This window comes from Oculina patagonica, chromosome 1 (genome assembly GCF_052425735.1).
Source record: "Oculina patagonica isolate OP01 chromosome 1, crgOcupat, whole genome shotgun sequence".
NCBI lineage: Eukaryota > Metazoa > Cnidaria > Anthozoa > Scleractinia > Oculinidae > Oculina > Oculina patagonica.
In genome coordinates this window covers 42,663,965-42,691,813 of record NC_135758.1, presented here as the reverse complement: position 1 = coordinate 42,691,813, position 27,849 = coordinate 42,663,965, and the positions used below count along the sequence as shown (strand labels likewise).

The 27,849-nt window shown below is 36.9% G+C and overlaps 1 protein-coding gene across 1 annotated transcript; it reads right to left on the bottom strand.

Moving 5' to 3' along the window:
- Positions 1-906: 906 nt before the first annotated feature.
- LOC144632768 (serine/threonine-protein kinase N2-like) lies at positions 907-27,684 on the bottom strand. The gene is made up of 23 exons (XM_078491496.1): positions 27,379-27,684; positions 26,989-27,289; positions 23,945-24,420; positions 21,700-21,921; positions 19,529-19,697; positions 19,313-19,422; positions 18,673-18,816; positions 12,536-12,611; positions 11,111-11,249; positions 9,277-9,418; positions 8,641-8,741; positions 8,047-8,137; positions 7,546-7,637; positions 6,858-6,945; positions 6,668-6,756; positions 6,235-6,297; positions 5,629-5,767; positions 4,691-4,771; positions 4,100-4,207; positions 3,400-3,480; positions 2,854-2,913; positions 2,434-2,535; positions 907-1,887 (listed from the first exon to the last, which is right to left on the bottom strand). The coding sequence occupies exons 1-23, from the start codon at positions 27,400-27,402 to the stop codon at positions 1,846-1,848; spliced, it is 2,940 nt and encodes a 979-aa protein (XP_078347622.1). The 5' UTR covers positions 27,403-27,684; the 3' UTR covers positions 907-1,845.
- Between the last annotated feature and the right edge of the window lie 165 nt (positions 27,685-27,849).

The window sequence follows — 27,849 nt, the reverse complement described above, 5'->3', positions numbered from 1 at the left end:
ATTTCAAGGCTGTTGTCACCCAACCAAATTTGAGCACACTTTCAAATTGGAGCTGGACAGAGTCGGCTTTCATGGTGCTGCTCAAACTAAAAGCGGGCTCTTGGGAAGGGATTGACCCTGGAAAACGCCCTGGTGAAGTTGCCCTGGCTATACCTGGTACAAGTTGGTATTTTCTTTTGTTCTAGTGTAGGCCAATATATGAAAATAAATAAACTGGCCAAATAACTACCGTGTTATATTAGAGTTGCTGCATTCTCGTTGCAGAGTTCGAAACGGAAACTTCCAAGTTATTTGCGCGAGTAAAGTTCCTCTTCAGGACGAGGGGCCCGTGTAGTTTTGCGCGCGTATTTTGGAAACAGCGAGCAGCGAGAGACGGCCGTCTCGCGCCTTTTGCGTTTCCCAAACGCGCGCTCAAAAACTACACAGGCGCTAGCCTGTTCCAGGCGTTCGGTTAGTTGGGACATGGATAGTACTATCCATGGTTGGGATGCGCAAAAAACGGCGAGCGAAAAAAAAAGTAACGGGTAGGGGGGGCGGGGAGGAGAGCGAGCGCCTTGGTCCCCTCCCCAGTTTTTCGCTCTCCGTTTCTTGCGCCGCTTCCCAACTAACCGAACGCCTGGAACAGGCTACGCAGGCTACGAGCAAGAAAAAGATTTAGACACACGCACTCACTAAATCGGAATTGTGACAACCCAAACCAGGAATCCAGGAGACCCTGCATGCCTTGATCAAATATTCCCTTTTTTCTTAACCTCCACTGAAGAAAATCGTTTTTTCGAGTATCTCCTGCCGGACCTGCCGTGAGAATCCGGGCGAAGGTATACGTACAGCACAGCATGACACGGAGAAACACGAGTGTTGCAAATGTCTGAAGCCAACGATCCATTAAATAATGGATGAAAACACTTTCCATAGTTCACAGGAATTTATTTATATAAACGCCACAAAATGAATGCGGTATTCTTCACGTTAAGCACAGCCAACGTCACAACAAAAAGTAGAGACTTTTCACAATAATAACAATAATATAAATCAAATATTCTGAGAATTAAACTCAAGTCCATCAAGTTTTAATTCCAAATTGATACTGTAAAATAAATGATATACAATCTTGCGGTCGAGGTAGGGAATTTGTTTTTTTATTATGTACAAGTTTAATTGTAAGATCATTTCTAATTTCACTTCGCTTCGCCGAGGGAAGGCAAAAACAAGCAATCCGTCCTTTACGAAAACACCCGTATTGACGTAAAAATGTAAAAGTTTCAATGTTTATTACTTTCGTTTGAGTAAACTGCCGCAGTTTTTGCCTTCACTCGGGCCTTATCCCCCACTGAAAAACAATACAAATATTTAAACAACTCGTCCTTTGTAAAAAGTTTGAGTCGTACAATGTTGGGAGCAGTTACAACTCCTTTAAAGTTGCCGGAACTCTTCGAGGTATAGTACACAGATTAATAACAAGACTTTGTGATCGCGCGCAATTATTAACGAGCGCAACCCAGGGCAAAAAGAAAAAAAAAACGCGGTTTTCCATCCAGGACAAATGTTTCATCAAAAATGTTAAAGACAAAACGGACAGCCTTTAATGCGAAGAGAGCGGAAAACGTATATCTTATATATTTACATCCCAAACTTTTCAACTTACGTTACCTGCTCTGCGAGTTGGAGATGGGGGAGGGGAGAGAGGGGGGATTATAAGCTAGCTATGATAAAAATAAAATCACTGAATCTTTTTTTTCATAAAACTGCTTTACAACGGAGGCGCCGCACATGGGCATTGTAAAAATGAAGATCCGTATCTAGCTACACTACTTGTATAAAATAATTGCTTGCTCTTGAATTCTCTCAACACCAGTCGGCCGTGTAATTGAAATCAGCAAACAGCGTCTGAAAAAAGGAGATAAATGTATGAGGTTAAGAAAGAAGCGAAACAAAAACTTCACTCTGCAACGGTGATCTTCAACAAAAGGCAAAATTCGCGCGCTTACGAGCAGGACAATTTCCCGTCCTGAGTATCAAGTATCAAGCATGAATTCCGCTAGCGCATTTGTCCCACTCGTGCGAGCGACAATTACGTTTCTTGTTTCGGGCCATCCAAGGTCTATCTTTCGGGGCCAAAAAAAAAAAAAAAACTCAATCTAATTTCATGCACAACAAACAATCAGGTTCGGAGAATACGGTACTGATCACTAAGCGAATACTTTTGTTAATCATGCAATTCTCCCAACCGGAACTGAACACCAATAGAAAGGAAGTAAAACAGCAAGAGAGAGGAGAATCTTGACATTGAGCATTTAACGGGTTTCTTTACTGATGGATCGATTTACTGATTTCAAGCTAATTTTGCTTTTTTCCCTGTTGAACCACCTTTGTTAATACACCACAAATACGAGAGAAAAGCATTGACAAGGGTCAAAGTCTGCATAACTATACCTGTTCTTCGCGCGAAAGCGGTCTAATTTCTTTGGGTGGCGTCAGGACTGGCTCTTCTGACGTGAATTCTTCGTCGAAATTACTTACATCTTCTGCGTGTCTCTGCGAAGAAATAAACCAAAAAATAAATAAAACCCTGAAATTGGGTAGAAGATGTTTTTGCAAACGTCCCAGCCAATCAAAGACGTGGATAACCAAATTCTCTACCTTCCCCACTCACCCCAAAAGAATCCCCCTTCCCCCAAAAATATCCTCCTCCCCTCCCCTCCCCTCCCGAAAAAAGATAACATGAACAAGTGGTAACTGAAAAGAACGTTTCACCATCAAGGTCACCTTTAGACGATTGTTCAAGAGTCGTGTTTCAATCAAAGCTCCTAATGAACATAACAAGAGGATAGAATTCCCTATAATAGTACTTACCACGCTTGGAACAAAAGGAGGTCGAACTTTTCGTGCGAGGAGATCATCCCAGTTCATGTCCTAGCAAGAAATAAAACAGTCAAGAAAAGGAAAAACCAAAAAAAAAAAGCGTTTAAGTCCCTTGTATAGAATTTGACTGTTATCTTGAGTAAATTTTCACATTCACAGTACTGTAACAGATTAAATTCAACTCGACAATGCCTCAATAAATTCCCACCCATTCCAGTACGCCGCCACGCCACCACGCCGCCGCACCACCCCCCCCCCCCCCCGCACCAAACTAACTTTTTAATAAGCCCCCGCCCCGACCCACCTACATTTGCAAAGCGGCTATATTTTTAGAGTTCCCTGTCCAACAACATTTATTTTTTGTTACTTTTTGTGTAGAGATGTATTGCAAAGTTTCTTCGCGAGTCACATAATTTTTTAAATTTATTTCTTCATTTCTACATATCCATTTACAGTATCTGTAATTTATTTCACGCATACGATTTCCAAATAGATCAAGACCAGCTAGACAATCTGGTAGATCAGCTGATTTCTTACCCTAAAGAAAGGCTGTTTCCTGACATCCTCAGCATCTTTCTCACTTGCTCCTAACCGCCTCTCTGGGTTCCGTCTTAATAACTGAAAGAGGATAAAACACAAAATCAAAACCAAAAGAAAGAGACCTGCAAACAATAGACCCATTAACAAGGCGGTGGTTTTGGCAAAAGGGAGAAGAAGAGCTTGAAAAATTGATAACGAATGAGCTAAACTGGTAGGACGATAGTCAGAAACTACAAACATTTTCCAAAGTAACTTCAGTGATTCACTCTTTCCTTTAACCCTTTATTAGTTTAATTATAATTGTAACTTCAGAACAAATGTTTCAAATAATAACCCCAGTTTCAGTAGCAAGAAGCGACCAGGAGTAATTTAACTCCTCCCCTGGTTGGGATTCTAGTCTATTGCAGGGTACCCCCCACCTCCCCCCCCCCTCAGCATTAGATTTGCCATTAGCCTTTTTCACACCTGGGTGGAGAGTGGCATTGTTAGAGCTAAATATCCTGCCCAAGAACACAACACAATGAACCCAGCCGGGCAGGGTTCGAACCTGGACTTCTCGTTCCAGAGTCCAGCGCACTAACCATTAGGCCACCACGCCTCGCACAAATCAAACTCTTGATGTACCAACTAAATCTAACAATAAACATAAAAAGAAATTTATAGAAATTGGTAAGGAGAATGAACAAGCCAAGCATACCCTTCTCATGATAGCGATAGCTTCTGTCGAAAGAAACCTTGGATAGCGAACTTCATCATTTACAATGGAATCAAAAACCTCTTCTTCATCATCTCCTGGGAACGGAGACTAAAAATCAAGAAGAATGACACTGTTAGATTAAATGTCGACTAAACTACTACCACCTTCACCCACCTTTAAAATTAGTCAAGACACCCTCCCAAAATCAGCAATGCATCAGCTCTACTAAGCTTGTAATTCTACTGGTCCCCTATTGTAGCTTTTGTTATTGTTTCTGGGGCTATGGGCATTTGTTCCTGTTGTTTGTTCCATTGTTTTCTCGAAGGGTAGAAAAAAATAACTGCTCCCATCTATCATTCAATAAATGTCATTGTACATCCAAGCCAGGCAGATAACAAGAGTAACAATCCATAGACCTTATGCAAAAATGGTTGTCATTCATTTCTGTTGTTTGGTCAAGGTTCTTAAAACGCTGATGGTGGCACTTAAATATATAATTTTGGAAAATTATGCTATTCTGAGAAGTTTCAGTTCGAAAATTAACAGCCGCCATATTTGCATTGGGTCTATTGTACATGTTTATTCACTCACCTCTCCTACCAACATTTCGAATATGAGTACACCCAGCCCCCACCAGTCTACAGCTCGTGTGTACGAAGTCTCTGTGAGAACCTACAAATAAAAGGCATGCATAAGAACAAATGTAGTCCCCTAAAAAAGCACTAAATAATCATGGCTTACTTTTATCTGAGACATCCCACAAAGAAATTATTTCTGGGTCCTCAACTACAGTAGCAGAGAATGTTAAATGCTTTGAGCCTAGTGGCCCACACCCCTTACGGTGTATGCACTCTTTCTGGATGGGATTCTTGTCCATCACTGGTTCCACCACCCCTCCCCCCCCCCCCAAAAAAAAGACATTTTGTCAGGTTTTCCCAACAATTTACTAGTGCCCTCTTGGGTAAAAAGAAGCACTACAGGAGTAAAGTGTATTGCCCACAGACACAACATAGTGACCTGGCCGGTGCTTGAATCTGGCCAGTTTGATCAAAAGTCCAACACAACCATGTCTTTGAACAAGGTTTGCATGCCTCTGTACAAACTTATTAAATATGAGTGCCTCACAAAGGGGGAGCAGGGATGGCACAGTGGTGAGAGCGCTCGCCTCCCACCAATGTGGCCCGGTTCAATTCCGGCCCGGTACCATTTGTGGGTTGAGTTTGTTGTTGGCTCTTGTCCTTGCTCCGAGGGTTTTTCTCCAGGTTCTTCGGTTTTCCTCCCTCCACAAAAACCAACACTCCAAATTCCAATTCAACCTCGATGCACGTACACATCTTTACGAGCTCCTGAGCTCTTCTGTGTCACGTGGGTAAATAAATTACATTTACATTTTTTTACAGACTAATAATTTTCTAATTTGCAAGATCTCTGAGATATCTCTTATTCACCAGCAGTATATAATAGATGTATTCATGTTTAAAAGTTATTAATCCTGAGTAGAGATTAAGTGTTGATGCTACAATACTAACCTCAGGAGCTAAAAACTCAGGTGTGCCACAGAATGTGCCTGTTCTTGCTCCATAACCCATTCCTTCTTTACACAAACCAAAGTCGGCGATCTTTACATAGCCCTCAGAATCCAACAATAAATTGTCAAGCTTCAAATCCCTGGAATGAGAAATGCAAAACATAAGAAAACTGCACATCCAGTTAATGATACAAATAATATGAGTAGCCTACTTTTCAGGGAAGGTAACGTTGCTGTTGCTTGGCTTCCTTCGACACTTAAATTTGTTTTCTTAATTGTCTATAACACCTTATTGTTACTTATTTTTGCGAGAACTTAATTTTGCAAAAATGGATTTGGCCAAAAATACGTAATTAGCATAAAAAAATACAACAAAAAGGTTAAAAATAAATTTTCGGGGTTTTTTAATTTTGTGGTTTTTAATAAATTGCGAAAAATTGCAAAAAATTAAGTCCTGCAAAAATAAGTAACAACGAGGTAGTATAAAAACACTACGCTGCACAACGTATTTTCAACTCTCTTCTCAGTGTTTGGATATCCCAATGAAACACTGTCTCGTCTTTGATATAATTTATTACATCACAGACTGTTACATCAAGATACTTGCCTATAAACTATTTCATGTTCATGAAGATATTGCAGTCCTAACACAACACATGATGTGTAGAACCTAGAAAGAACAGATCAAAATCACATTTAGTATATTCTTTGGTATGAAAATTTAATGGAGGCACATAGGTGTAAAACATTCAGTTGTCTCACTAAATGATAACATAAAACTGTAAACGCTGATGGGTGCTGGTGTAGTACTCTTCCAGCAGTAACTAGGATTTACACAACTCTGCACTACAACCACCAGCTCTACCCCCTCCCCCCACCCCCCCATGACCCCCCCCCCCCCATGCCAGAAAAAAAATTAAAATTAAAATGAAATAATAATAAAAAAATAAGAAAGAAAAAAAGGCAGGATTCTTCTAATGTTTTGGATAACCTTCACAATAAAGAGCTACTCTACAGAGTGAAATCACAGAGAAACTTACACTGTCCTGGGTTCTGAAAAGACATCAGCGTGAATGTGCATCATAAGGTCACCTCCAGGGGCGTACTCCATTACAAAACACACATGTTCCTATAAACAATAAACAGATGATTATTAAATATTTAAATTTACATGTGAGAAGCATAAAAAACGAAGAATTTATCAACAATCAGATCAAACTTTCAACTAACCCGAGTCTGAAAGCACGCAAATAAGTTAACTAGGAATGGATGTCTCATTTTGTTGGCTGTCAAGAATATTCTTTTCTCTGACAAAAGACTGAAAAACAGAATATCAACAAGTTAAAAATTGATTCCTCTTTAGTATTACACGGTAATCTCACACTACAGTGGTGTAAGCTATGAGCCATTGTAGTCAATGGTAGCACAATACAATAGTGCACTTGAGTGTCGAAAGTAAAGTGCATTTGCTTTGGTTTTGCATTACTACACTTAGTGATTGGCTTAAAAATCTTGCACCACTTTCTCAGCCAATCAGAACTAAAACCAAAACCAATCGTGAGTCGCTCGTGCGTGTTTTCCCGCACTTCGTGCCAGCTACATGTATTTGCTTTGAGTTTTGATTGGTTCATTGGATTGTCTGTGTTCTTTGTGATTGGCCAGAGGAATTACTTTGGTTTTGTTTTACGATGCAATCTTATTTAACTGCCATTTTCTTGCTAGGATAGTTGCTGTTTTGAAAGTGTCCAAAAAATTAATGTACCGGTATAAGGTTTATAACTAATCAAAGCTTAATGAGTACAATCTTGGTTGAAAATAAGTCTCACTCTGTGCAAATTAACAATTTCTATGGATGCTTTAAATAGTTAATGAATGAGGACTCTATTTATGCTAAATGTGGAGAGTTTGTTTCACCAACCTTTCAACTTCTTCTCGTGAAATGATATCCCCTTTTTTCAGGGCCTTGATTGCAAACAGTTCGTTAGTGTTTCTGTATTCTGCTAAAATTACCTGGAAAGAAAAATTAAAAACACATGATGATATCATAAAACTTTAAATCCCAAGGTTGACAAAGAGACTTGTAAGTGATAAAACAAACAAAATTGTAACAAAAAAATTGTTGGTCACTCAATGTGATTAACAACCAATTTCTAAGAACTAACAATAAAAGCAATGTATGGAAATCATTTAATAGCAGAATTGATATTTTTACCTTGGGACTGAAAGCAAAAATTAACAGTGTATGTATGACTAATGAAAAATTCCATGTACTTCAACACTAAGAAGATAATTTTATGCTTTATTTCAATCTATTGTATAATTACAACACACAATTGTCTTTATGGCTAATAACATCAACCTGCCATTAGGCAATAAAATGTAATACAACAAAGTACAATAACTATAATCAAAACCTCACCTTCCCAAAATGGCCTCTACCCAGCACACTGATGCATCGAAAACTGTCAATGTTCATATGACTTGTTGAACTAGTTGGGGGTGATGGAGGTCTGAGAGAAAAATGAAATATGCAGCTAATTAGTTGCCAAGTGAGGGGAAATACCGTAAAATTCTGGTTATAAGCCCTGGGCTTATACAACTTTGCAAGGGGTTTTGAGTTGGCTTATAAGCGGAGGGGCTTATATCCGGAAGGGCTTATATGCGGAATAGAAAACGAGCTACGGAAGTGTTGATCGAAATACGTTTTAAAGTTAAAAACGCATAATAAAGCAACATTTAGCCCTGTTCAGTACTGTCAACCGGCAGAGTGGGGCTTATAATCGGATGTAATTTTTGGTTTCCAGGTAGATGGGCCTATAACCGGAGGGGCTTATAACTTTTCACAACAGAACTATACTAATTGTAGTTAATTTAGTGGAAATCAAAAGCAAAATGCTATGATTCTTATGAGCAATCCACATCTGTTACATAATACATGTAGTTATGTGACGATCAAGCAGCATTTTTTTTTTACTTGTGAACTAAAAATAATGACTTCAAAATTACAGCTTACTTTCTTCTAACAGGTGGACTTGGTTTTTCAGGGGATTTTTGTATGAGTGGTCTTGGCGGACTTTGTGGGCTGTCTAGAAATCCAAATGCTGAAAGGGCATCCTACAACAACAAACAACATCTGCTGTAAATGCTTGCTCCAAGTAATACAAAGGTTTGCAAGAACCTGACTGTAGACATTAACAATATGCAGTTCCAGAAAATATCCATACCCACCCCATGGAAGGTCACTGGAAAATTCCCAGGGGGTGGGGGACTCAAAAGCCAAAATTTTAAAAAAATTGGATATTTTCTGGAACAACACAATAAAAATAACGTACATGTCTTGAATGTAAAAAAAAAACGTAATGAAAACCCGAAAAATAAATATGATGCATCAGCTTGACTGTATTCAACTCAGGAAAAATGTGGGTAATAATAATGATAATAATGCATTTATATAGCGCATTTTTCATGTACATATATGTTTAAATGCGCTGTACACATACTGTAATTTACTACACAAAGGCCAGACCACAACACCGGGAACTTCATGCCAGGGGAACTGGGTGTCAGCCAGAACAATTATTGTCATTCTTAGACCCCAGTACAGTGCCTTGCAGTGCATTCTTACAGTGGCAAACAAAATCAAACATACCTGGACTTCATTTTCATTGACTGCTCTCTTTGAGCCAGACTGTTGTTCGCTGCTGTTTGCTGATTTCTGGCCCTTGCCAGGTGGGGTGGTGTCAAATTCAGGTTGTCTGGGAGGTGTCTGCGTTTGAGATCTTTGCTGACCACTACAACAAAAAAATCTCAAAATATTAATTAAAAGAATACAGGTAGGACAAAATTGTTATTCACCTCAAATACGAGATTCTTAATTTCTATAAAACAATATCAAATGAAAATCATAAAGACGACATTAGTGTTAATTTGTCAAATATTGTTACATCAGCATGCCATGCAAGGATGTATCATGCCAAACTTCTTTTTTTTGTCGGAAACTAATTTACTTATTGATAAATTAGGTGAGGTGAAATGAGAGTGGGAAACCTGGCTTTCAATAATCATTAAAGTGTATATGACATGAAAAATATTTTCTGCTAATTTGAAAGGCCTTTCGAAATACAGAAGAATGGCGTTTTTCTTTTCGAAATATCTTTTTTCGTTTCAGAGATATTGACGTTTTTGTATTATGCAAATTAGATCAGTGATGACGTCATAAGATTTGACTCTAAAAAATGGTAAAATACTGAATAAACAATATCTCTAAAACTATTAAAGCAGTGTTCTTGGAACTTTGCACCACAAATGTGCATCACAAAAGAAACAAAATGTTACTCTTAGGGCTGTTGCCATGACAACAGTTTTGCCGCTGGTGCTGTCTCAATAAAAACTGAAATTCCCAGTTTTTGTCTTAAACCAAGAACCATCTAGCGCAGCCAAACCAATGGTGGGAATTAAGGCAATATGGGAACTATGTCTGTTCTAAGCAGGACCCTTTGTCTCACTTTAGAGGTCAGATATGGGGATATTTGTATTTTTGACAGAAAGAGACTGGAGCTGAAAGAGTTGCTATGGCAACAATATAAAGGATGTCATTTTGTTCCTTTTGTGATGCACATTTGTGGTGCCAAGTTTCAAGAACACTGCTTCAATAGTTTTAGAGATATTGTTTATTCAGTATTTTACCATTTTTAGAGTCAAATCTTGTGACGTCATCACTGATCTAATTTGCATAATACAAAAACGTCAATATCTCTGAAACGAAAAAAGGTATTTCGAAACGAAAAACGCCATTCTTCTGTATTTCGAAAGGCCTTTCAAATAAGCAGAAAATATTTTTCATGTCATATACACTTTAATAAAAGTGTAAGTGACAACAAGAAAGTCATCTATCTGAGATATCAAAATAAATATAGCGGTAAAAAAAAACTGCTTAAATAAATGATAAATCCCCAAAGGAGATTTTCAGTTGAAAATTAATGTACATATAGTCACAAGCATAACAAATACTATAAATAAACATACTATGGTTAAGAATTCTACAGACTTAAAGAAGGCTCACTGAGAGTTGACTCAGAACTACCAAGAACAACAAGTAACAGCTAGTGGTAGCAGTAAAAGGCTTCCAAATTTCAACTCTACTGCTCTTACAGTGCGACGCGCCTTACTGTGGCCACCCAACAAACTTTTTCACAAGTGTCATCTTGTAATATTTTACGTTTTCACCGCGTTTTGTTGATAAATACGATGTAAAAAGTACCTATTTGATTGTATTCAACTTTGTAAGGAGGCGTGTTCGTCAGACAAATAATAATATTACAAGAGCACGCTTGTAAAAAAGTTTGCTGGGGGGCCACGGTAAGGCACGTCGCACTGTTATACTCAGCCACACTGCCTTGGTAATGTGATTAGCAGTTACTTGACTTCAATTAACTGCTTAAGCTCTAGCTGTAGAGCCATCTTTTGGTACCATGGATACTTGCCTTGGAAATGGGGGTGATGTAGCATTCGGGCTCAGCGTGGTGTTGTTTGTTGTACAATTTGGTGGAGCTGCTCTCTTCAGTAGTCTTGCCCATGTTGCAACATTTGTGTTCATTTGACCTGCCCGGAGGAAATTCTTGCCTAAAATGAAACAAAAATACACATGGTAGTGTAAGTACTTTGTCTGTATCTGAAACAACTTTGTTCACAATGCACTGGTCAAGCACTGGGAAAAAAATTATAAATATGCAGAGCTCTGTCAGAAAGACTTCTCCAAAAATAAATTAAAAAAAAAACACCCAGTATCACATGGCAAAAGCACACATTGTTCACTACAAATAAAAATTTTGTAATAGGAGGATTATAGAAAATTACTTAATAAATAAAAATTGGCAACAAATACCAACTGTCCTTTTAGAGCAAAAATAGTTCAAAAGTATACTTTTAATAATAATTATTGATTTACCAAGGCTATTACAAGGATTGAAGAGTTACGGTAAGAGGGCTCAAAAAAGGGTCTGCTTTGTCATCCAGGCAAGTATTTTTTTCTGTCAGGCAAGTAAGTTTTCATTTTCACTTGCCCAATGGGCAAGAGCACAAGCAAGCTGTCTCCTTAGACATGATTTTAAAACAAAAAAGTAAACTTAGACAAAACCCATAACTGCTGCTGGCAAGCAAAATTTGCATGTCCGTAGAGCAAGCTGTAATTCAAGATTTTTTCCCGAGCCCTCGTTAATCACAATTTTTTTTTATCCTGGCAAAGAGTTCAATCAGATTAGACTAAGTACGGTACAGATGTTGCATTTTCAACAGATTCATAAGTACACTTAATAAAGGGGCTAAGGGCAAGTTATAAAAATAAAATAATGTAATTACAAATTATTAAGATGTTCAAGTGGAATAATCAACTTATATGCTGTCCATACAATATGAAATGTCTAGTTAGGTGATCTAGTATTTAAGATAATTAAATATAGCACAATATGAAATGTGTATTACCATTGATGTTTCAAAAATATTTTACACTTCCTTGAATTTTATTGTACACTTTGAAAATAACTTACTATATAGACTATCCCCTGGAACAATTAACTTATTGATACAACAATACATGTGTAGCTTCCAGTTAAAACAGATATCATAGTTTAAATGGAACATGAAATGTTTGATGTACAATGATACTTAAACTGATCAAAATGTTCCAACCACATCGTCAAAGGGTTTACAATATTAAAATCAGACTGGGTAAATTCACTTGGAATTGACTCAACATAAAATTTGCAAAGCTGCGAGGGAACAGCAAATTTTATTAATTAGTTCATTTTGACACTCATTGCTAAACTAAATTAACTGGGAGTATATAAAAAGACCGACTACCACTACAAGTGCTACAGTATTATCTTACACATAATCACACTCTCTCTCACCTTTTTGGATGTGAAATAGCTTCTTCTGTCGCTGTAGTCTTGGCTTCTTTGTCACCATGGGGTTGAGAAACGTTACCTGATTAACACATTTGAAAGGAAACACAAACATAGTACAATTTAGAATCATTCTTGAGAAAAACGTAAGCTGTAGGTTAGCTCCATACAACAAGCCTTTGGTTTTTCCTTTGACAGATAAAATATTCATGGCGCTGAAACAACAGGTGGCAGTAGGACTAAAAACATTCAAGGTTTTCGATTACACAAACAAAGCAACTTACAGGGTGAAATAACAGAATATTCAACACCTTCACGTGCTCCAAGTTCATCTGATATAATGGCTTATCAGAGATCATGGAGAGATTTCGCTGATTGAACTGACCCTTGAAAATAATTTAACCTGCTTAATTTGACTAAGTACCCGTTATAATATCTCTATTCACCCTTGAGGCTGTGACAAAAAATTCTTAAACATAGAAACCGAAATGCTGATCAAAAGGAAGAAGTCTTATTTTTATAAGCCTGATCTGTCAAGAATACATGTATTTGAAAAATGCAAGAAACACACTGTCGTTGTTTTAATTAACTAGGACTGAAAACTACATGAATTTGATATAATATCTGGGAGAAAAGCAAGACATTGGCCATCAAGAATAACACTGTATAGTAAAGTAAGTGATAAGGAAAAGTTTGAAATCTGAAACAAAATTCGTCAGAACAGCTAAATATTTAATTCATGTGGCAACATCCTGAAAATCAATGCCTTGCTGTGCGCATAATTTTCATCTTAAAGTCTAGACAGGCTTTGAGCACATCAGCAAACTGAGAACACAGAATATAAAACAAAATCAGAAAAGCTACAGAACCATAGAATTTCACTTAGTCTAGTAGAAATTTTAAAAACAATCATCTAATAATGTTCATGCTCTTCCTTTACAACTATGAAACAATTTTTTTAAGTGCACAAAAACTTGTCTGACTCTTTTTCTACATTGTAGGCACAAGTTCATAATAAAACAGACTAATGAAAATTTATGACTGACTCACTCGTGGGCACAGATGAATAGCATTAATTAAATGGAATGCTTTTTCTTTGTTGTGGTTTCAAAATTTGTGATCAAATTGAGTAGGCCTTGGTTTATGAAAAACTGTTTCCATCTATTTATCAACTTGAGTACTCTTGCTGGGAAGAGGTAAATCTTCAAAGAATAATTTAGAATTTATCAACATTGAGAGAAGAATTATGGAGACCGAAGCCATGCTAAGTCAGACAAAAAGTTAAGAAAAAATAGCCCAGCAGAAATTCAATAAGAAGTCAGCAAGAACAGGGCAATACAAGTCTTTACGGATCAAATAAATTATTTGCAAATGCTCCATTGGAGGAATATGCAGTTCTAAAAGCATAAGTACACAATCATGCAAAAAATATATATATATATCAGATTTTGCCAAGCCTTGCTCAACATTATTTTTGAATAAATTAAATCTTTTGCAGACAAAAGATGTAAAAAAAGGAGTAAATAGAGTAAACAATTAGCACCTTTTCATAGAGAAGGTAAGAAATCCTTTTTATCTTCCACACCATCACACGATATCTCTTGATTGTAGGGATTCTAAATTGACCGTTTCACTCTTGTAGCTCGCATGCAAAACTTATCCGTAAATAAAGAAAACACAAATGGCTTTGGGGGAGCAGATGGTTTTTCAGGAATACAGCCATCCACTGTTTCTGATGAAAATTTTCCTTGTTTTGATGTTTGAGCAGATTTCTTTCGACTGCTAGAGCCCTGTTTTCGTTCCAAAGGCTTGTAGTTCCTGTTTTTTCTTGGCTTCACATAAGCTGCATTTCTGTGTAATACGCGCCTTGGTTTTCTAGGTTTAACTGCATTGTAAGTTCTTTCACTACAGCTGCTGACGATCGCAGTGGTCGTCTTTGACCGCTGATGCCCTCTTTCTGAAGAATCTGACCCTTTCCTAAGATACCTGTTAGACTCCCGGCTTGTTGACCTATCTAACACTAGGTTCTTTCCCAATGTCTGACCTTTTGTATTTGTTACAATCTTCATTGGCAGGCGACTAGAAAGCGAATTCTCCATAACAGCACTTCGGGGTCTGTTTTGAGTTTTTACCGCAATTGGCTTGCTTTTTTCAACACCTCCTACATCAATATCCCGTACAATTGCCTTAAAATGATGAGTACTGTTTTCTAATATCGAGCTTTTGGGGCGCTGAGAGGTTTTTACAGAAAGCATATTTTCACTTCTGGTCCTTGTTCTTGAATTAACATAATTTTCCATAGCAGAACTCCTTGGGCGAGATTTAGAATTTTTGCCTACTATTTCCGCACTCTGGCTTATCCCATTCCTTGATCTAAGCTTGGCTGGACTGTTACTCGCAGAGCTATGGCTGATTTGTTCAAGCGATGAAGTTTTACTGCTCTCATTTGAAGGAGATTTAGTTCGAGTTTTATTTCTGGGGGAACTTGGTGATTTTCTTCCTGAAGAAAAATATCCATCAAGTCTGCCCATAATTTTTTCACAAGATGTTCTTCTACTTCTTTGTGTCGGAGACCCTTGTGTGGGAGAAGAACATTGCGTTGCTAATCTTTCTGGGCTTTTCACATAGATAATATTGTCGTTTGGTGTGTATTTTCCTGTTCTAAACGGTGGCGGTGAACCAGACACAATTTTGTCTGCGCTTTCCTTAGATTTTGAAGACAAAGCAACTGAACTCTCATTCTGTACACATACACCACAAGAATACACATCATCTTTGGGAACATACTTTCCAGTGCGGAAAGGAGGCAATTTTTTGTCCTCAACAGAATATTTCACTGAGAATCCACTGGGACTAAAGCTTTTCCTGCTCATCATCTCCTGCTCATTACTATTCACACAGATGTTTTCTTTCCTTGAAGATTTCCATTCTGATTTCACAGGGAGTTTTTCACCCTTCCTTGATTTCACACATCCATAGTCATGTTTTGCCAATTCCTTGCTCCACTGCTCGTAAATCTTCTCAATCTTGCGGCTTGTGATGCCGAGCCTGGTCTTAAAATGGAAGCCATTTTGCTCTTTCCCCACAATATCTTGCCTATCTTGACTGTTATTCATTGTTGAGCTAATCTGAATTTCAATCAGCCTTAATTATTTTTCCCATACATGGCTTTCGGTTGGGCCTCTTATTCTCACCTTTCAAATTAGAACTAAATAATGCATTTTAAGTGAAATAGTACATTTGTCGAAACGAAGAGCAAACAGGAAGCCTTTCAAATCCAGCATTCATTTCATGTGCCAGAGGCAAAATACAGAGGGATAAAAAACTTATCTGTTTTTGAACTCTTGACAGTTGCAAATGGTAGCCAAAATCCCTGCTAATTTCACCTGCATAGCCTAGGTGATCAAAGATCAGAATTCTTGCCATATACTGACATAATAACAAAGCTCTTCAGTTTTCTGTAATAAAGCCATAAATGCCAAAAAATCTCATGAATAAACATCACACAGTTGAACACAGCAGCTTTGGAAACAGGGGAGGCATTTTCAATAATTTTTGTCTCTTTCATAAACCAATCAAGCCAAAAGACTTCACCGAGGATTCAGTTGGTTGCTTCTTAATTGCTTAGAAGTTTTTCATCATGTAACCAGCCAATAACAGGATTTCACCTGCTGGAACCTGTCCTAGACTAAGGTTTCATTGGTTCCACTGAGCCAGAAACAAAATAAACATTGTAAATAGAAAACTCGGCACCTGTCTTGTCTGAGAAGTATGTAAATTTAATTTCGATCTTCACAGATAACTAAAACTGTTTACAATAGGCACCTTGCCAAAAGGGTGTTTTAGCTTTGTCGGACTAGGCATCGAAGGCAAAAAGTATAAATATTCTAAGTGCCAAAAGCAAATTGAAAAAAATTGAATTCATTTGATTTTGTTCTGAATGAAAATTATATTTCATGTTTGCAATATTTGAAGCCAGCAGTTAAGGATAATTATTTTCTAAAGCTTGTTATGAATCAATCTCTTCTGAAAGGATTACTTCTACTTTTAGAACAGAAATATATTATTTGATAACACCTTGATCAAAAGGTCATGAAATTTATGCAAATTTGGATAGAAAAGATCTTAAATTCAACAGAAGTGTCAAAAGGTTGAATTACAATTTGAATAAAAAATAAAATGGTTGGAGTATTTCAGCAAAGCATTATTACATATTTTTAGGATTACAAGGAACTTGTAAAGCAAAGATATCAAATGGTGAATTTATTGGCGGCAATTACACACCCTGTAGGCCGGCATGACTCATGTAGGTAAAATACTAAGATTGTCAATATTCAAACAGTGAACAAAAGCCAGTCCGAACAAAGAAACCCACTGGAGCATTGCAATTAAAAACTGTCTGCTTTAATGAAAACATGCAGGCAAAACATAAATTGAAACAGTTTCACTGAAACAGGCATAAACTTATTATGAAACATAAGAACAGGACTGAATCAAAATTGTCCTCAATATTATTGAGATTTGTTTTATAAGTAAGTTAAATGAAAAGAAGTTTTGCATTGCCTCAGAGTAAATTAATTATTTAGATCCGTAATAAAAATGCAAATTATACTGGATGAAGGAAACTGTGACTGTTGTATGATGTATAAATGAACTCCCTGAGAAGAAAATTAAACATGAAATGTGTTATGTGCCATTTGCTGGGACAGAAAATTAAATTTGATATAATATAAAACTGAAACTTTGACCAAACAAACTCTTGAAAAAATAAAGTGTAGGAAAAATAATTTCAATAAACAACTTTGAATGGAAGCACACATCTGCTAGCAATATCAACTGTCACAACTTTAATTTCAAACATCAATAATTTCAACAACTCGTTACTTTTCAAGTCCAAGAAATCATGTGAAATATTATTGCAATTATTTGTTAACCTAACTTATAAAAAACTGTCAAGATTAATTTTTATTTTAAATATAGATCTATCACATTTAAAATTACAACTCAAGAAAAATTAATTATTCAAACGTCCATGTACATAAATGTAACAAAGCCTTTAATAAAGCAGACATGCTATGGAGCACCAGAAAAAAAAAACAACAACAACAACAACACAGAAGGGCAGTGGAAAAAACCTGTAAAAATCTTTCTAAAGAAAGGCAATAAACCAGTGCATAACTGATAAGACCGCTCCAAAGAAAATATTATTCACCATCAAAACACCTGTCTAGCACAGAACTCATAAATAAAATTTAATGAAAAAATGCTACAGATCTAAGATAACTGCCATGTTTTAGTCCAGTATCATGAAACTTATCACACCAACCATGCAATATGAACAACAAAACCACAAAAAGATCTGCTGAGACTGAGCAAAAAAAGTGTTTCAATCTGTCCTTTTATGTAAGCAGAAATTTGATTGAGATGTCTTAAGCATTTAAAATAACAATAACGGTAAAGGTGTTGATGCTTTTTCATCACTGACAAAAACATATTCTTGTTAATAGTTAACAAAAAACCTTTGAGAGAAAAAATGTCTTAGGTAAAGCAAACATTACTGATTAATTGACATTGTACAAAAGGATAATAATATTATTAGTATTTATAATCAACTTAGAACTTGATTAACTGCAATTTTTACAAGTTTAAATACTGTGTGAATGATTTGAAAAGTTGCAATGCAAGTCCATATCATTTGACAAAAGAAATGTGTTTTTTTTTCCTGTCATAACAAGACAAACTTCATTCAATATTGAGTGCAAAGTAAGTGAATTTTTAATCTCAATCCTTGTGCAAACTGACAGCAGCAACATTCACTGGTGATTTGGAGTTTCGAGCAATTATAAGGAGATTTTGCAGTAAAAAAATCACCTACAATATCACAACCAAGCCCCTTTAAATTTGAGATTCATAGTTGAATTAATTTTCATTTCACATTCATTACAAGAATGCATAAATATGAATAAAAAATAAAATAAAATAGTGACACTAAGATAGGAGTAAGAGTAGGAGACTAAGGGTATGTAATTTGTGTGGAATGTAAAAATCAAAAGCATGAGTACAAGGTCTGAAAAGGTGTACTCATGTACTCAATCTCATACTCGTAAACCAATCTACAGTTTGCTAATAACAGTTTGACAAACCTCCGCAAACAGGCATCCCTGAGGTTCAAGAGGGACTTGAATTTGATGGCGCTGATTATCCAGAAACTCTTCTAATCTAAGAAATGCTACTCCACATAGAGAACGGTGATCCCGCCAGTACACTCCAACTTCAAGCTCTCTTGACTAGAATAAAAGAGCAAATGTTAGAAGACTGTTATTTGAAATAGTAAACACTGATTTCAAGGCTAATACAGGCTCTTATTACATGGCTAGCTCTGGAGCAGGCAAGATGAACCAAATTGCGTGCTGTTTTTTGCTAATCAGGACAGCAAGTTGGGGCCTTCTCGCTGCTCAGGATTGCCCACTCTGTCTTGCAGAAGAATGGTGTTCTCTTGACTTTATGCCATGTAATAAATCCTTTATCGATTCCTTTATTGATAGTGCTTGTTTTTTTCAAGATACCTGAATATTGGCAGGCGTACACCAAACAAACGAGAACTCCGCATGAGTCTAAAAAAAGTCTGAGCATGAACGAGTAATGAGAGGAATGCATTAGAGTTCAACAAGAGTTTGCAAGAGCACATGAAAGTTTCATGTCAAGCGAAAAGAAGAGCTTGAACCTTTGTTCGTTAGCATCAAGCTTTGTTTCATTTTGTTTCTATTACATAAATTTCTTTACCTTATCCAGGTCAATGTGAAACTGCTGGGTCCAACAATCTTTTCCTAATACCTTCCACGAACTTTGCCCCACATAGCAATTGTCCAATTTTAGAACTGCACACACCTCAACTAAAATCACCAAAAAATTAAATAATCAAACAAAGCATTGTCAATATTAATTAAGAAGGCATCCCATAAAGAAATTATAAAGAATAGGTCTGTATTTTTGCATTACCTGATAAACTTTCTTCTGCATTCCACTTATTGTAACCACTTTTCCTCTTGCTTGATCCTGACCGATCTCCTAGTTTGCCATCAGGACTCACCATCGCTAGACTGATAGTTTTTCTAGGATCTCGATTAGGAACGACTGCTAAGAGTCTATCAGCACCAACAATGTGGACCTGCCAAAAAAAGATGAAATAAGGGAAATCAATCAGAATTTTGATAGACCTAGATCAATTCAAACTCCAAACCCAGATTTTTTTAACACTTTCAATTCTTGTATAATTGTACTGTACAGTATGTAAAAAACTGAGGGGCATTTTTTTTTTAAATAAACTGCACATTTTTACGGATTAGCGCTTATTTTCATTTTTACTATTCTATGGCAAACCCAAAATATTAAAAATTTATTTTACCTCAAAGACAAAAACGGGCACAAATGAAATGTATCTGTGGTGCTGTGTGCAAATGTGGCGAACCTTACATTGGCGAAACAAAACGTAATTTCACAGTGCCAAAAGCAGAGCACGAGAATAAGACCCATAACTCGGAGCCAGCCCACCACCTCGTAAAAAAATCCAGCTCACCTATACACATGAAACATCGCGTTCACAGAAAAAAAAACTTTTCGATGCAAAATATTGAAGGCTTGCAAGAAACCAACATTGAACAAACAGGTGCACTGTTTTATCGCCAAACTGTTCCCCACGGGTATTACATAACACCACAAAACCAAGTTGAATGTTAACGTTCATTATCACTGATGATGACCTAGGGTCGTCGAAAAACTTTTATCTTTTTAGCCTTTTTGAAATTATTATCGAGCAACATTATACCAACATTGTGAGACTACTTGCAAGTATACAATCTGGAAGCATATGAAGTTGAGAAAGGGCAGGCAATAAGATTTGAGTGATGCCATTTTGGTTGGTTTGTGTGCATGAAATGGAATGCAACGTTTTCCAAAATCTGAAATTTGGTTATTTGTTTATAAAACTTTGAACAACATTAATTTAATGTTCTTGAAAATGGAAAGTTCCTAAGATTCCTGCTGAGTTAGAAATCTACAAGTTGCTAACATTGCGATGTTTGACAAAACCAAGGCAATGACATCCAGTAAAATGTATCTTTCTCAACTTGGCCCAGTTGTTCAAAGGATGGTTAACAACTACCGTAATGATTCGATTTAGCGCCCTCCTTCCAATAAGCGCCCCCTTCCGAATAAGCGCCCCCTTTCGAACGTATTCTTGTCAATTAGCACCCCTATTCCAATTAGCGCCCCATTCTTATAAGCTCCACTATTCAGAATTTGTTTTCTTTGCCCCATGCTCGGGTCATGTTGAAAAATTCATCTTCAACATTTGCTTGTTTGTCAAAAAATTAATTAAGCGCCCTGTCCCGAATAAGGGCCCTGTCTCGAATACGCGCCCTCTCTTGAGGTGCCAAAAGTAAATAAACGCCCCGGGTGCTAAATCGAATCTTTACGGTATTCACCACAATGGTGGAGGCTAGTGGTGGATATTAAGCGGCAAAAGTGAAGTGGCTTGGTAAATATCCATCACAACCCACAGACACTGAGGTGAAGAAAACTTGTTTTAGTATATACTAAAACAGAGATAATGAACAGAAAAGGATTACTTTTAACTCTTTTTTCTTCCTGTCAACAATAACAGTTTTTGCATGCGAGTTAATTGGAGGTGAATAGCAATGGATATCCCATGTTTGAGTAGCCAATCAGTGTGCGTCAACAATGCTATCCACTGTTTAAGTATACTAAATGCTAACAAAACAAACTAGGTGTTATCCACTGGACAGCAATTCACATTTCATTCAGTGGAAAGCATTAAGCTATAGCTATTTGTTAGGTGCACAAGTTATGCTGTGGAAACAAGTACTGTTTTCGACAAATCTTTGTCCAAGCAATTGTAAGGTTACTGATTTGTTTTTAAATCTCCCTCCCCTCCAAAAAAATTTAGTGATTTCAACAACTTGAAAGTTCTTCAAAAGTTGTGATACTATCGAGACAAAAATTGTGGTCTTAGCTAGTCCTGCCTTAGAGACTAGAATTTGCTTTTATTCAGTACTTGCTTCCTTGATTGTACTGGCAAGTGACAATAACTTATAGACTAAATTACACTCTACTGATAACTTCAATTTATAAAATTCTTTACTACTACTTACATATAACTCTCCAGTGAGTGCCGCAGGTTTAGTGATAGCTGTGTATTGCTGTTTTCCTAGGCCCACAGCCTTACGATCAGCATAAGATGGTGGGGTTGTTATATTATAGTCTTTGTAAATACCTACAGCTGCTTGTTCAGGAGAGAGCTCTCCCATAAGTCTTGTAAGTGAACACTGAAGTAAGTCTAGTTTTTGACTGGATTCATGAAATCTCCTTTCAGCCTACAAAAATGTAGATTTGTCAGTACATACATGTACAAATTATCATTCTTGCAATACAATAGAGTTTTTAGCTGCAACGAGGGTGTAATCTTGCCTCCCCCTCCTCCTGCATAGAATCCAATTTGTAATTACTGTAGTTATTCCGTTATAAGGCGCACAGTTTTTTCAAGAAAAATCTGTTTTTCTATGGGAAGTTTATGCCAAAATTTGGGTACGTCTTATAGCCAAGTATTTTCGCCAAACAAAATCTTATGACCACCAGTTTACTGAAACTTACAGTTAAAACAAGAAAAATGAGAACACTTTATGTTGGGTATTAATTTTTGCAGTAAGATTATAAGAAACAGCAAGTTTCAATGCAAAGTTTATTATCGCGTATAAAAGGAGTTTTAGTAACACCTGAATAAGCCAGCATTTTAGACAAAGAAAATCAAGCATACTTATTTGAAACAAACCTTTCTTAGCGCGGAAAGTGGAAAATGACATTAGAGGACAAAACACCAACGCTTGAGAATCTTTAAAAGCCACTCGATAAACAAAGTACGAAGCGATACGAAGCACGCTCGAAAGCTTGGTAACCAAGCTACAAACTCAGTGGTCACTGGTAACTACACATCTGCCAGGTTACTAAGCAGCTAAGTTCCGAAGCATGAACGATGGAGATGTTTTTCTCAAGCGAATTTATGTCTTTATTAGCAGGAAATGTTACCTCTTTACTCAAAGATTGTGCTAAGGAGTATGGACAGCATTCAAACATTCAATTTATGTAAGAAGAACTGTCCTTAAATTGATCACCGCATCTTTTCAACTTCCAAACTCATAGTGCGTCTTATAGCCAAGTGTTTTTGGAGAATTTTCAGTTTGTAAACTTAATATAACAAAGTTGCCAAGTTTAGGGTGCATCTTATAACTGAGTGCGCCTTATAACTGAATAACTATGGTAACTCTTATCTCCTAGATTTAAGGTGAAAAAGTAAACTAAGACAAGCATACAACGTTCTGCCCTGGGCAAGCAAACTTTGAGAGCTGCTTGTTGGAAGGGCAAGCTGGAATTCCAGTATGTATTTCTGCTTTTACCGTATTTACCCGTGTATAAGTCGACCCCGTGTATAAGTCGACCCCCTATTTTTGAGGCCAGAAACTAAGTTTTTTACATTTCTGGGTAAGAATTTTCTTGGAAAATTAACCTTGTGTTTCTTAGAATTTCCTTTCAGGTAGAGATACTTGATGAAAAAATCACAGCAAGTTTCGATGTTATGTTTATTATCGTACTTACTCGAGCGTTTTACATTTTGTAACAACACGTGTTAATACAGGCATTTTGTCCATAATTTTTGAAACAGGCTTATAAAATCAAACACACTTATTTCAAACGAACCTTTCTAATTGTTGAGAGATAGCAGCGGCTTTAGAAGACAAGCAAAACACCAAGAAACATCAAAAATCGTTCGAATCGACTCGATAAACAAAGTGCTTGCTTGGGGAGCTTGGTAACCAAGCTACCTCGGTGAGGTACTGGTAACTGATAACTACACGTGCTTGCATCATGCCAGGTTACTAAGTAGCGAAGTTCGCAGCAAGAAAGATCATGCAAGAAGATGTTTTTCTCGAGTGGATTTAGCAGCTTTATTGGTGAAATATGACAGCTCTTTATTCAAATCTTGTGCCAATGAGTCTCTACAACATTCAGGTTTATATTAAGCGATAAATTATTAGGGAATTTCAACTTGAACTGCCAATTTAATAACACAGATAGCAAAGCGAAAGGACATCATCGGCGTAACCTGTACTGTTGTTTATTAGAAGTTTGTGAACATATTAAAACAATTGTTATGTTAATTATGCAGAATTTATTTAACTGGTGCTTGGGTCAAAAATTTTGGCCCGTGTATAAGTCGAGGGCGATTTTTTGGGCCGATTTTTAGGTAAAAAAAGGTCGACTTATACACGGGTAAATACGGTAACCTGTTCTTTTACATTTTTTATGTATACAGTATGTTTATAACGGATGTTAATCACCTACCTCTACTAAGCCTTTCTTATCATGACCAGACTTTTGCAAAAACTTAATCATGTTTTTTGCACCCTGAATTACTCTAGATTCAATTTCAATATGATGCCGTACATCTTCTATTCTTAGTTCCAAAGCAGAAAGTCCTAATCCTGGTGCGGCGTTCTCTTTACCATTAGCACCACCAGACAAGACACCATCCTCCCTTCCTGACGGCACTCCTTGCTGTTGTTCTCGCAGTAATGCCATTCGAATAATTTCAATCTTTGTTTTTGAGTCTTCCAGCATTTGCTGTGCTTCCGCAATAAGTTTACTGTCTTTTTTCTTTGATCCACTAGCATTGTACATTGCTAACATGTTCTCTGCACCTTGCTTGACTTTCATTTCCACAGCAATTTGTTTCTTTAAGGACTCGATCTTACTGCTTCCAGCTGGCTCATTTTGCATGCCATCTGTCTTGTCTGGAGACAGTGCATTGTCATTTTCAGCTTCAAAACAAATGACAAAGTAATCAGTAAGTAAGTAAGCACAAGCTAGATTTCCCAACCCCCCACGTAACCAGTAATCCAAGCCTAGATTGCAAGAATGCTACCGGTACGTGCACCTTACAACTACAAATCTACTAGCAACCATGTTTCTCTGCAAAAGCTTTCATGGTAAAACTTACATTGCACATCTTTTTGACAGTTTGTCAATTTTGGATAAAAAGCAAACAAGTAGTACAGTGCCAATAGTTTAAGGAGGTAGCATGGCCGAATCGTTTAGAATACTGGTGTTGTAATCTAGATGTATCAGGTTCAAGCCCTCATCACTAGTTGGATTTGTTCTTGGTAAGGCTGCAGCCCCACATTACACCTTATTATACCAGTACATTTTATTTATTGCGGTTTTCAGTGAAATGCGAACTCTGAAATTCAAAATCCAACTGACGATTGCGTTTTTCGCTGCCGTCAATCACAATTATGGCGACAGCTAGCGAACCATGAAAAACAGAAACAAACAAAATGGATCGACATCTACTAATCACAATCGAGAGAAGTGACCTTTTGACCCAGGTGAAGTGAACGTCTGTTTCCCGAGAGGTCCGCTAAAATGATTGACGGCAGCAAAAAGCGTAAACCATTGGTTGAACACTGAATTTCAGAGTTCGCATTTTACTGAAAAGCGCAATAATGTTAGTTTGGAGAAATTTACTGGTGCATCAAGACAAGCTAGGTTTCTTGGCTGATAGTTTTCTTTAAATTATTTTTGGCATTTATGGTTGCTCAACAATGTACAAGTACTAATATTGTAAGAAGATATTAGATTAATTATCTGATGCCAAGAAGAAGGGATCAACTTGGAAAGAAGTTGAGCTGGCATCCGAAGTGCAAGCTTGCAGGAGAGACACTTTTGATTAACTTTGTTGATTGCTCCAAACCTTAAAGCCACAGGCATTAGTACTTAGTAAGTGAGTAAGTATGAAATAATGAGCAGAAAATGTTAGCCATTTTATAAAACAACAAATCATTGTTTGTTTTGTATATCTTGTATAATCCACCTTGATCACTATAAAGAACAGAGTGAGCAATGATATTTTTTAAGTTACAAAAACAATAATAAATACTACAAATAATTTATTGTACTGTATTGTACAAGTGTCTTAGGAGTTAGATTTGCAGCAAAATCTGAGACTCATTGCTGATTCCAAAATTTTTGGAAACCCTTGACTTGTGTAAAATAAACTAGTTGTGTCAAAATTACAAACTCCAAAGTATCATGAAATATAAAGGAAAACTCAACACTAGTAAATTATCTGTAACTTCACCCAGCAAGATAGCAAGGAAGAAATAAAAGCTAAGACAATCTCAATAAGCCTAATATAATAAGGAATATAATATAAACCCCTTGATCTATCAAATCCAAATTTGGTAGAATGTCTGTCAACTCGTATTAGTAAGTGACTAGTTAGCTGCTAATAAACCTAGAGGAAACTAAACATTTTTAATACATCGGTAATCAAGAAAAGATTCGTCAAGTTTCTAAAATTTATAAACACAACTGCGATCGACATAAATATCGGCTTGATCTTGGATTGCACAGTTGGAAGACGCAAACGAAAAGAAAAGCTCATCACAAGAAGCAAAATGCAAACAAAGGCTTTTCCTTCGATCAAATGTAAACAATCCATGGTTGTTGTCACAAACACAGGCGAGAAAGATTCAAATATTTAAACCTACTTGACAGCGACGAAACTAACAACTATAAGAATGGAAATCCCTCAGGCATTACAAGCTGAAAAGGTTTAAACAAAGCCGTAACTTTTTTCCATCGTTTACGGCGAAAAATTAACAATCCCAAATAGTGATGATTTAAATACTTTAACAATGTTCTAGTGTGTGTTGCGATACGCACCAACTAGCATATTCGCGACCGAAAATACTCCATGTATGTTGGATTGAGGTTATTGTAAGTTATGAACTTTCAAGTAATGAATTTGCTACTTTTCTAACTTAGGAAAGCCGAGATTTGTTTCCAAAACGCGTAAGAGAATTTTAAGTACCTTCAGAAATTACAGTCATTCCTCAAGAAGGAATATTAAGCCTACTTATCAAAATATAGCGTGTTTTAGAGTTCTGAATTGGGGATAGTGGAATTGAACGTATCATGTTGTTGTTTGGAGGGCTGTATACAATTCTGTATAAATACAAGGTCATCCAAGTGAAATATCCGAGTAAAAACATAATTAGCTAAGAGCTTACATTTCATAGGTTGTTCAGTCAGAGTTTATCTCGCCGCAAATTTACCGACTATTAGAAGTAATGAACAAAAAATATAATCAAATCAACGATTTTATCTGAACTCCTTGCATTCAAGCCGCAAAATAATTAGTACTCGAGAACAATACGACAAGTTCTGATAAACAGAACGGAGAATTTTCCGTTGTCAAAAGAAATGTACATGTATGTGTTATTTCCCGAAGCAACCAAATGCTCGTCAGCAAGCGAACGAGTTGTCACGGAATGCTATTCAATAAGATTGTATCTGCTATCTAAAACAACAATTTATATACTCACAAGGCATATCTTCTGACACCCTAGCATTGAGGTCTTGCAAATCATCGTGCAAATCTTGAAGTTTCGCAGTGGCCTCTTTTAAAATCGTGTTGCACTGCGCAATGGTCTTCTTGTCAGTTGCAACTTTCTTCAAGTTTTCTGCCCCCTCTTTCAACTTAAGCTGCTTGCGAATTTCGCTTTTTATTGCCTCCTTGGATTGTTCAAGATCTGCTGTTTTTAAGAGCGTTTCCGAGCCAGCTCTTTGCATTTTGGCGTGATAGTCTTCGGTTTTGCTTGTTCGTCTGCTTCGACCTCCATCATACTGCAAGAGGAAGGTGATTTGACATCAACCATCGGCAGAAAAATACGCAACATTTATTAAGTCGTTGACTACTGTTACGATTGTCTTACCATTATGACTCCTCCCTGACTCATTCTACACCGGTGGAGTCGAAGAAACGCCGGCAAATCCGCAACAGTCTTGTGCAAAGTTTTTGAACTCAACCATGACCGGCCATAGCCTGTCGGCAAAGCTAAAGTAAACAACGATACAACAACTTGGAGACCGAACAACGGCCAAGAAAATGTAACCAGGGCAAGGAATAGACTCTAATCTCTGTTATATAGAATCTACAATGATTCAAGGAGCTACGGAGACTGAAAAATCGACTAAAAATAGAAAAGAATCGTTGAAAATTCTCGGATACCAGAGTCGGGTAACAACCAAAGAAGATTGTTCGCGGCGCGAAAGGGCTGGTGGGACGCCACCAAACTCACACGTGACTTGACTGCATTGCAAAAATATTCCGCAAATTTCGCGGTATTTCTTAAACAAGAAGGAAATAAATTGAGTATTTACTGCACGTTTTGTCTTTCTCTGGC

What these genes read in the sequence shown, in the direction of transcription:
- LOC144632768 (XM_078491496.1), bottom strand. Translation starts at nt 27,402, where the DNA reads ATGAGTCAGGGAGGAGTCATAATG. An exon ending in CACTCACTGGAGAGTTATAT is followed by an intron (nt 19,698 to 21,699) that starts GTAAGTAGTAGT and finishes TTTTTTTGGCAG; the next exon opens with GTCCACATTGTTGGTGCTGA. An exon ending in CGCTTTCGCGCGAAGAACAG is followed by an intron (nt 1,888 to 2,433) that starts GTATAGTTATGC and finishes TCCTTTTTTCAG; the next exon opens with ACGCTGTTTGCTGATTTCAA.